Below are 11,659 nucleotides of genomic sequence, written 5' to 3'. Positions count from 1 at the left end.
AAAAAAAAAAAAAAAAAAAAAAAAAAAAAAAGTCTACAAATAATAAATGCTGGAGAGGGTGTGGAGAAATACGAACCCTCCTACACTGTTGCTGGGAATGTAAATTGGTGCAGCCACTATGGAGAACAGTATGGAAGTTCCTTAAAAAACTAAAAATAGAGTTACCATATGACCCAGCAATCCCATTCCTAGGCACATATCCAGAAATGAAGAAAATTCTAATTCAAAAAGATACATGCGCCCCAATGTTCATAGCAGCACTATTTACGATAGCCAAGACATGGAAACAACCCAAGTGCCAATCAACAGACAACTGGTTTAAGAAAATGTGGTATATATATAATGGAATTAGCCATAAAAGAAAAAATGAAATGTCATTTGCAGCAACATGGATGGACCTAGAGAATACCACACTAAGTGAAGTCAGATAAAGACAAATTTTATATCACAGTGTAATTCTTATCTAACATTGTCTTTTAAAAGTGATTTAATAAATTCTTACCTAGAAATTTTTTGTGATGCTTTTGAAATTGGTGTTCCAACAAATGCCTCAGGCAGCTCTGGATCTGGGAGGGAATATACTATAGGAGATGCTTCCTCTATTTTAGGACTACAAAGAAAATAAAAATTTAACTTTTGATTATGTATCACAAGGAGGATTAAATTACAAATGCTGTAAGAAGGTGAGATTAGATGGGAGAAGGGGGCTTTCATTTTTTTCCTTAGTGCATTTCTGCTTATTTACAAATAACGATGAACATAATTTGGTTTTAAATTTAAAGACAAAGAACATTCTTCTTGCAAGAAAAGTAGACAACATAAAAAAGAGTTTTACATACATTAATAAGCTCTAAGGATGGATTGTTTATGAATGCAGCTGATATCCAGGAAAGATTAACAAATAGCATGACTACAAAAGGTGTAAGAAAAACATACCTATTGTAGACAGAGATGCTATTTTTAGTTTCATTACTTGCCCAGACCTCTCCAATTTTAGATAACACATTACTGATGAAAGTAGATCTTGTTAACACAGTCCCTGTTACAGCTTGCTTTGGAACTGCTGATAATGGTTTTGGCCTAGAAACTGTAAAATGAAAAAGGTAGGATTTAATTTCATCTCTAGCACCAGAATTTTAATAGTAGATTAATATGAACGAGTGATTGGAAAAAACAAAACACAACATAAAAGCAGTTAAAGTTATATTTGGTTTAGCAACATCTATGCAGAAATTTAACAATTTGGGCTTTTAGGAGATGGTAAAATAATTATTCTACATGTTTTCTAGAAGTTAGATAGGAGTCTTCAAATGAAATAAAAAGAGTTCTGTCATTTTGTATTAAATAAACTGTAAAAAGCTCCAAGAAAGCTTTTGACTTCTTGGGGTAGAGTAGCCAGTAAAAAAAAAAAAAAAAGTACCACTGTGATGAATCAAAGCAAAATTGAGCTAAACAGACGATAACAATGGTTTCAGAAGATAATCAATCATTCAATATCTTTTCTAGCCCAATACTTTATGACATTTTTCAATGATATCCTACCTTCTCGAAGAACTGATGATGCTGACAGATGGTAAGGCTTAGCTCGCTCAGTGGCTAATTTTCGCTGGACTCTAGGAAGAATTTTCCCATATTGGTCTAATATAGAATTTCGAGCCACTGATCTCTCTCGCAAACGAGGATCACGATCATTCTATTGAACATATCATAACTGGTAAAAATTTAATCTTCAAAAATGTTAGTGCTATGTTTATATATTTACCATTTAAAATATAATTATGAATACGCAAGAATATCTTCCTCCTTCCTACATATCCATTCTTCCAAACCAAGGACCTCATACACACACCTAATTGCTTCATCAGTCCTTACCCGTCACTAAATTCCAAGTCTCCTTCCCAGCCTTGATTATTCACAATAAAAGCAATCGTTATCATTTACTAAGCAACATGTTCACACACACCTCTGTGCATCCTCACAAAGAGATACTGTCATTTTACAATTGAGGAAACCAAGGTTCAGAGAGTGTGCTCATTTGTTCACACAGAGCAAATGAACAATTAGCCCAACCCCTACAGTCCATGCTTGTTGCACTATTTATTTCCTACTGCTATCCTCTACCAATTCCTCTTGTTTTCCGAGTGAAGTAGTTAGTCTTGCAAGACTGTGGGCAGATATCTAAACAGAAATGGCATATATGAAAGAATTAGATAAGTAACAATACCCTGTTTCCTCAATTCTGCTACAGAAGCCAAGAAGAGGATTTCCTAAACTCAAGATTACACAAAGCTCAGTGGCTACCAAACTATAAGCTCTCATATAATAAAGTCACCTGTTTTCCCTATTCTCTTGTCCCCCATATTAAACAAGTTTAACTGTACCATAAGATTTATCTTCAGAGTTTGGTTCAGCTTCAAGGCAGGAATATAATTGGCACGCTGCAAATGGTGAACTAAAAGGAATTCATGATTCTGAACACTGGCACTGGACTGTAAAAATCTCACCAAACACTCCTAGAAAGAACAAAACAGATTTGTAAGCCACTAACTTATCCTGAGTTTCTGGATATACGTTTATACTGATAAGTCATTACCTGTTCAGTGTCTGTGAATGGCAGCTTCAGTAAATCCTCCATTAAGCCCATTTCCTGACAGACTTCATATGTGTGCTTGAGCAACTCCTCTATATCCAACCTATTAGAATGCTGTCGCAGTAAACTCCAGGCTTCAACCATGCACCTGAAATCAATATTTATCAGTTTAGTTTTAGAAAAGCTATTTAAAATGTTCAAAACAAGTAATCCACCTGAAGAATCCCAAAGATACTTTGTACATGTAATTTAAAAGTACTTTAAAATTTTATTGAATACTAATCACTGCATAATGAAGTTGTCAACAAGAAGATAAGGCAACTCTAAAGACTTTAAATTATAATAAAATGTTGAATATTTCATGTAATTTATTGAATACTGCACTGAAAGTAAAAAACAGAATTGTTCTATGGGTAGAGAATGATTTTAAGCATATGATCACGTGGCTGACTGGGAGCTGCAGCTTGCCGTCACTGCTCAGCATCATTAGAGAGAATCACACTGCATATCATTAGCTCAGGAAAAGATCAAAATTCAAAATTCGAAGTATCGTTTCTACTTCATACAAGCATATTGCTTTGCACCGTTTTAAAGTTGAAAAATTGCAAGTCGAACCATTTTAAGTCAGGGACTGTCTGTACCCAAGAGTTCAAGAAGACAAAAAACTAATGTGGTCTGCACAGTACTGAAAGATTAAAGTGCGGCTCTTAAGGAGGTGACACTCAGCATGAGAAGAGTATAAACGAAAATGAGCAAAGACCTACAGACAGAAACAGCATATTGTATTTATGGGAAAATAAAGGACTTAGTAACAGACGATTTTGGCTGATCTACAGCAAGATCTGACTGGAGAACTTGGGTCAAATTAGACAGTTTTAGATACCATGTGGGGCTGCTGAAACATCCTTCTGTGGGCAATAAAGTGTTAAATGAAGCAGTGTTTCTCATGATATATTGTTAAATAGAAATAAGCTTAAAACAGCATGAATAACTATAATTTCTAAAAATTAATCAACAAAGCCTATAAATGTTTATATATTTATTTAGACAACAAAATATCTTGAAAAATATACACTAAGATTAACAATGATTAATCTGACAGGTAGAATTTTTGGAAGGGCTGATAACTGTCTAGTCAGAAGCAGGGATTGAATAAAAAAATGGCAAGCAGATAGGAATAATTTTCTAAAAAAAAATAATCATTCCTAATTTTAAGTGAAAAATTTTGATTTTAATAGGCATCTTAATTAAAAAGTTTTAGCTATAGTTTTTATTGAAATAAAAACAAAAACTGAAGGAAGGACTTATAAATAAATAACTGACCCTGGTAAGAAACACAGAATGTGTGAACAAAGTTACAGCAGTTAGTATTCATAATGAAAATGCATCTGAGGAAATTTTGGCAGCACTGTCCCAGACTCCCACTAGACACAAAGTTTCGTGGGGAAGCAAATCCCACTGTTGGCAGTTCAGGGCCCTGTTAATTTTATTGTTTGGGGACTAGAATATTTTAACATATTCCACAGAAATTGTAAAACTAATGACCCAAATAAGTAAAACATTTGTGGTGTATTCCCTAAAAATCTGCATCTGAAATTGCCTTCCACTTCTTCTTCTACCAGGACAGGCATGACAGTGTAGTTGTTATAACCTGAGTATCTAAGAGGAGTAATTTTTTTCCTAAATCAAAAATCTGGGCATGTTAAAATGAGCACACCATTCTTATAGAAAGAAAAATAGCTAATGAGGATGAATGAACATCTCACCATTAATTTTAATATAAAGAAATAGATGAAGTGGGTATAATAAAATCTTGGTATCTGTTGAATTTGATTTAGGATGGGTGTATGGAATAGTCATTGCACTAGTCTACTTTTTGTGTATTCTGGAATCTTCTTACAAAATGCTTATACCAAAATAAATTTCAGATGCATCAAAAACTTAAATGATAAAACAAAAAACATAGAATGGTAATAGAAACAGTGAGAGAATTAAATAATAATATTGAAGTGGAAGAGACACAAAAGTCATAAAAATACTGGTCATTCTGACTTCATAAAATAGCTCTTTATGATAAGATGTGTTCAATTATTATAGTGAGATCATATTAACATTACCATTTTCACCTATCAGATGGATAAATGCAGGGGGTTAAACTGGCATGACATTCATGGAAGGCAACATGCCATTATCAAAATTACAACTGCAAATATCCTTTCACCAAGTAATCCACTTCCAGGATTTTACCTTACAAAATAAATTTGCACTTGTGTAAAATGGGTGCTTACTCACACACAGCAGTGTTTAAAATGGTAAAACATTAAAACCACCTAAATGTTCACTAAGGGAAGCCAGTTAAATAAATACTGGTACATCCACACAATGAAGCTCTTTATGTACTATTATGAAATGAATTCCAAACTAGCTTTAAAAGTATACTGCAGAATGACGTACAGTATGCTGTTTGTATTTTTTTAAAAAGGGAGAGAGGGGGCTTCCCTGGTGGCGCAGTGGTTGCGCGTCCGCCTGCCGATGCAGGGGAACCAGGTTCGCACCCCGGTCTGGGGGGATCCCACATGGCGCGGAGCGGCTGGGCCCGTGAGCCATGGCCACTGAGCCTGCGCGTCCGGAGCCTGTGCTCCGCAACGGGAGAGGCCACGACAGAGGGAGGCCCGCATACCACAAAAAAACAAACAAACAAAAAAAACTCTTATGTACCTAATATTCGAAATACAAAAAGTTAGCAGTATTATGAGGAATGAACACATCCTTCATTAGAGTAGGCAACTTGCTATCTATCTATCTATCTATCGCTGCACCCCACGGCATGCAGGATCTTAGTTCCCCAACCAGGGATCAAACCCACGCCCCGCTGAAGTGAAAGCGCAGTCTTAACCAGTGGACCATCAGGGAACTCCCGCAAACCTTTCTTAATAATTAAGCAGACCACACACACACACACACACACACACACACACACACACACACATATCAAGGACACACAAGCATTAAAACCACACAATGAACAAACTTGATCTTTTAGACAAATACACTTGACACCTCACCTAATAAATGCGCAACACATTGACTACTTGTGAATACAACAAATCTTAATAAATTTTAGAGGATGGGTACCACACTGATCACATTATGTAGTCATGATGCAGTTAAGATAGAAAAGAACAAGATAATTTTTAAACCCACATTTGTAAAGTGAAACTTCTAAATACCTAATAGGAAGAGAAAAAAATCATAATGAAAATTTTAAAATACTTAGAACAGAAAGATAATTAAAATTGTGGGATGATGCCACAGCAATAGACAGAACATTCAGATTTATGTTTTTATATTAGTAAAGATAAAGGGTTGAGAATGAGAAATCATCCAACTTGAGTTAAAAAGCACAACTTGAGTTAAAAAGCACTTCCCTGGTGGCACAGTGGTTAGGAATCCGCCTGCCAATGCGGGGGACACGGGTTCGAGCCCTGGTCCGGGAAGATCCCACATGCCATGGAGCAACTAAGCCTGTGCGCCGCAACTACTGAGCCTGCGAGCCACAACTACTGAAGCCTACATGCCTAGAGCCCGTGCTCTACAACAAGAGGAGCCACCACAATGAGAAGCCCGTGCACCGCAATGAAGAGTAGCCCCCGCTCGCCAGAACTAGAGAAAAGCTCGAACACAGCAACAAAGACCCAACGCAGCCAAAAATAAAAATAAATTTTAAAAAAATTAAAAAAAAAAGCACAGCAGAATAAAACCCATAGGAAGTGGGAAGAAAAGAATAAAGACAATGATTGCGCCTATACAAAAAGGTTTTCCAGCTCTATTGTACTTTTATGTTACTAAGACTGAATACTCAATGTTAACAGCTGAAAATCTAAAGCTGTTACTTTGAGGCTATCATGTACTGTGCATCATGATTACTTTGCAGGTAAACCTATTTGCCAAGCCATAATTGTGATGGTATGTCTATAAATAAAGCTCATACAACTGAAAAGCTACCATCATATTGGTTTTAAAGAAAGATGATCTTATTAAAGAAGAAGTGGTAGAGTCAGGAGTCAGGCTGGAAAGTTAAATAAATGATGGCAATGACAGTTAACTTTAAAAAAATTCAATCTACCACCATTTACTAATGAGTTATTACCTGCAACTATAATAGTGCTTGCAAAATTTAACCCTCGAAATGTTGCAAGGTAGTCATTATTAACCCATGAGGAAACCTGAGCTCGGAAAGGATAATTTAACTGCTTTCGATCATATTTTAGAATGTAGCAGAGTTCAGGTATAAATTCAGATCTATTTGGTCCAAAGATTGTGCTCTTAACATCTCTGCTACCATCAGCAGCTATTACAGTATCGTTATTTTTTAAAGATATAGATTAATTAATAAATAATATCATCATTAATATAAATTCAAACAATAGCTGGAAAACCAAACACCACCTCTCTTATCTAGCATGGCGTGAGTTTGGGGAGAGGGTTAGTATTCTGATGGTTGAAGTATCAAAATTTTTTCAGATATTTTAACTATTGCTATGCAATCATGGCCTATGGATGTCAGCAAGACTGCTGTGTAGCCTGACTTACTTTTGGTTCAAACTTCCCAAGCTTAGCTTTTTTCCATGTTTCAAGCACATTGTGGTTAATCATTCTGTTGGATTAAAGATGTAAGCATTTGGGGAAATTAGGTGATTATGTGCTAAACATGGGACATACCTCAGAACTTTGCTTTCTTGAATCAGTCCCTAAAAATCAGCTTGTTTTCTTGTCATTTACTACTTTCTAATAAAAGTGGAGTGCAGAATATGTGTGCAGCTGCATGACCTCCTGAGCAATGAAACATGGCTGCCTTTCTGCACAAGTATCGGTTCAAAACCTAAAGCAGCCTCTTCCTACATTGTTTTCTTACTTTCAATAAAAACAACAAAAAAGGATGAAATCTTGCCATTTGGACAACACAGATGGATCTTAAGGGTATTATGATAAGTCAGGCAGAGAAAGACACATACCATATAACCTCACTTCAATGTGGAATCTATCAAAAACTCATGAAAAAAGAGATCAGATTTATGGTTACCAGAGGAGGGGGGTGGGGAGTGGGTGAAATGGATGAAGGGTCAAAAGGTACAAATTCCAGTTATAAAATAAATAAATCATGGTAAATAATACTGTATTGCAAATTTAAAAGTTGCATATTTGAAAGTAAATCTTTAAAGTTCTCATCACAAGAAAAAAAATTCTATAACTATGTATGGTGACAGATGTTAACTAGACCTATTGTGGTGATCATTTTACAATACATACAAATTCAAACCATTATGTTGTACACTTGAAACTAATATAATATTGTATTGTCAACTATACCTCAATTTAAAAACAAAAAAAAAAACCCCCCACTACTTTTACTTATCTTAACAGTTGTCTTCTGCCTCTCTAACAATCGAGTCATTCTCCAGTTATAGAACCAGTAATTATCTGAAACATTTACTGAATCTGAAAACATGCTATCTCACAAATGGCATTTTGAGTGGTCCTTTGTTTTCACTCCTGCACTTACTGTAAAGGACACTTAATAATGCTAGTGTTCTAGGGACTAGATAACTGAGGCTTTATTGTACTTGAGAAATAAGGTTTTGAAATTATACTATATAAAGTTTGTATTATTATAAACATTATTACATAATGTTTGCTATGGCTAAGGGAGAGGAAATGAGAATCTAGCAAAACAGAGAAACATACTCTGGATGAATCAAAGGACAATGGAATGAAAAAGAGGAAAAACCACCAACCTTTCAAAGTTTTGTTCCCTCAATGTTCCAACATCTGCTTTTCTGATGTAAAAGCATTAGTGTGCAAGTACCACTTTTTTTTTTTTTTTTAAGGTAAAGGACAATGGAATGAAAAAGAGGAAAAACCACCAACCTTTCAAAGTTTTGTTCCCTCAATGTTCCAACATCTGCTTTTCTGATGTAAAAGCATTAGTGTGCAAGTACCACTTTTTTTTTTTTTTTTTTAAGGTACTCGGGCCTCTCACTGTTGTGGCCTCTCCCGTTGTGGAGCACAGGCTCCGGACACGCAGGTTCAGCGGCCATGGCTCACAGACCCAGCCACTCCACGGCATGTGGGATCTTCCCGGACCGGGGCACAAACCCATCTCCCCTGCATCGGCAGGCGGACTCTCAACCACTGCGCCACCAGGGAAGCCCGTACCACCTCTTTAAAGTCACTTAAGAGTGAGAAGCTTACATGCAACTGAAAAGAAATTTACATGCTGCTTGCCTACCAAGTACTAGAACTCTTAACCCATTTATTAAACATTTATCTCCTTTAGCTTCTTTCAATTTTTGTTCTTATATTCATTCTAAATTTATTCAGCTTAGCCAAATACTTTTGCTAACCAAAATTATTTCAACAAGTACTTCTTAGTTCATTACTTCTGAGCACACTGTAAGTTTCAATGTGTCTAACGAGTCTATTATTAAACTGCAAATCTGTCTGAAATGTAAAGATTTAACCCTCTCTCCTCAGAAATACATCCTGTTTAACCAAAGAAAACAACTTTCAGAGTGCTGACACTTAAGTGCTGTATGGTTCATAAATGACAATTTGGGATGAGTAAAGTGACCAATTTTTAAAAATATAAAAAATAACCCAACCAATAAGATTGAAAAAAAACCAATACAAGTTGAAAAAAATAGTTACAATCAAAGAAATTTCAGCCCCAAACGAGTTTCCCAACTAACTAGGTATTAAGAAAACCCAAAAACCAGATTACTATATTTCCAATCATGCCATTTAACTTGTCAATTATTGTATACGTGACAAATATAATTATTATAGCCAACAATGTATTGCTATATGCCACAACAAAAATCAAAGAACTGCAACACCCAAGCAACCAAGACTAACAAAAATATCAGAGTACCATCACTGGAATATACCCTCAAAGAGCATAATTTATCAACTCAATATATTTCTGGCTGCTTTTCAGCATAATCAAACTTCAACTGTCCACGCAGGAGACTGTCAATATTGCCAGGTAGAAACAAATACAATTTTTAAACCTCAGTTTGATTTCCTCTTTTACTCAAGGTACTTCTTTTCTTCATCTTATTTTAGATAAAAGGTGCTTTACATTTTTCTTAATGATGAAAAGATGAAGAACATAAGAATATTGTGTAATGCAACCAAATCAAAATGTACATTGCTGTCTATTTCATCAATTCCACTTTATTAACACATGACCAAGAGTTTGACTGTACTTTCAAAATAGGTACTTACCTATTAAAGAGCAAAACGGTGAGGTGAAGGATAACATCACTACCACTGGACACTGTTGGCTTCATTGCTTGAATATATCTGAGGGCTTGTCTGTGCTCACCCTGACTCATGAAGGCTTCAATGATCTTTGAATGTTGCCATGACACAGGTTTTACAGTAGCTGGGTGAAACAGAAGATCCAAACCACTCTGCAAAAATGACATAAAAATTGGTAAATACAAATATAATGCTTTGCTTTTAGAAAAAAAAAAAGGCAATATACTAAACCTACATAAACCAAGATAAGATCAATTTAAATATATCTGAAAATATCTACTTTAATCTATGATATTGATATATTTTAAATAAAACCCTTATCAAAAGCCTCATACTTTTGAGACCTTGTTAAGCTAGTATATAGAATCTTTCCATCACCAGTTTCATACATCAATGCCAAATTCTGCCTTCTCTAGTTCACCCAACACACCAACCATATCTCTAACATATCAATCACTATATTTGCACTATTAGTAATTGTTTATTTGTTTCCTTCCTTCTTTAGACAGTATGGAACCTGGGGTTCTAAACTATTTTATCTTTGTACTGCCTAAGATGGTGCTTGGTGAAGGTACTGATTAAATTGAATCCTTAAATTACATCTGGAAGTAGACTGTGTCATATCTTTAATATCAAATTTAAATCCAGTTATGTATTTTTTCTAAAATTCTAATAATTTACAAAAGCTTACATTATAAGTGAACTACAGACTTACCTCATAGTCATTATGATCTATCAGCCAAAACCCTTGAATAAGTTTAACCTGGCCCCAAGAAATGGCAAAGGCAGTTGGAAATGATTCAATGGAAGTATCCGTTTTGTTTGGAAAGGAATACATAATATCAAGTAGCAAATAAATAGTCTTTAAAAAACAGGATTAAGGACAATAAACAAAAAGAAAAACTCCTACGTATATATTTGCAATAGGTAGCAACAGAAGATATCAGAAAAAAGGCTTAAGACACTTCTTTAAGTGTTCAGAAAGCCATTATGGATGTCCAGCTACAGAAGTATAGTTTTATTAAACGTGGGTAGAGCCAATCCCACAACCGACTTCATTCATTCTCAATAGTAAGTACCACCACAAAGGAGATGATCTAAAGCATACTTTCTTCATGAAGTTAGTAGCTTAGCAAATTTAAGGAAGCTATAGACGAAATTCCAGTTATCCAGCAAAACCTGGCAGCCTTTAAGCAAACACATCACTTACTTTATAAATTATTAATAAAACTACACATTTTGACTAAGAAACTGACATTAGTACAAAAATCTTATTTAAGAGACCACAAGGCTCAAACACAATGCCTAAGTAATTTAAGCTGACTTATAATGCATTCATATTCAGCACATGAATTAACCTCAGAGAATGACCACTTGCTAGCAATGTTTTAGAGCAGCTGTTCTTAACTTTGGGAGTGTCTTGGACACATTTAAGAGTCTGATAAAAGCCATGAACCCTATCCCTAAGAAAATAAACTTAAAACAAAATTTGGCATAGATTCAAGGTTAACCATAGACCATCTGAACCCAACCAACAGGTCCTAGATTAAGAATCTTTCCTTTAGGGGCTTCCCTGGTGGCGCAGTGGTTGAGGGTCCGCCTGCCGGTGCAGGGGACACGGGTTCGTGCCCCGGTCCGGGAAGATCCCATATGCCGCGGAGCGGCTGGGCCCGTGATCCATGGCCGCTGAGCCTGCGCGTCCGGAGCCTGTGCTCCACAACGAGAGAGGCCACAACAGTGAGAGGC

At 35.7% G+C, this 11,659-nt stretch overlaps 1 protein-coding gene across 5 annotated transcripts in view; it reads right to left on the bottom strand.

The window, feature by feature from the left end:
* The window catches only part of AHCTF1 (AT-hook containing transcription factor 1), an 83,221-nt gene that overhangs the window by 24,590 nt on the left and 46,972 nt on the right, over positions 1–11,659 (bottom strand). For all 5 annotated transcript variants that reach the window (XM_024130672.3, XM_024130675.3, XM_024130678.3 and 2 more), the window contains 7 exons: positions 10,629–10,775; positions 9,878–10,065; positions 2,594–2,738; positions 2,382–2,513; positions 1,543–1,693; positions 937–1,087; positions 503–610 (listed from right to left, as the gene is read on the bottom strand). In XM_024130672.3, coding sequence (XP_023986440.1) covers positions 503–610; positions 937–1,087; positions 1,543–1,693; positions 2,382–2,513; positions 2,594–2,738; positions 9,878–10,065; positions 10,629–10,775 — 1,022 coding nt within the window. The remainder of the gene's footprint in view (positions 1–502; positions 611–936; positions 1,088–1,542; positions 1,694–2,381; positions 2,514–2,593; positions 2,739–9,877; positions 10,066–10,628; positions 10,776–11,659) is intronic.

Source organism: Physeter macrocephalus, chromosome 4 (assembly GCF_002837175.3).
Source record: "Physeter macrocephalus isolate SW-GA chromosome 4, ASM283717v5, whole genome shotgun sequence".
NCBI classification, from domain to species: domain Eukaryota; kingdom Metazoa; phylum Chordata; class Mammalia; order Artiodactyla; family Physeteridae; genus Physeter; species Physeter macrocephalus.
The sequence above is the reverse complement of the archived record's forward strand: the minus strand, read 5'-3'. Positions and strand labels throughout refer to the sequence as shown.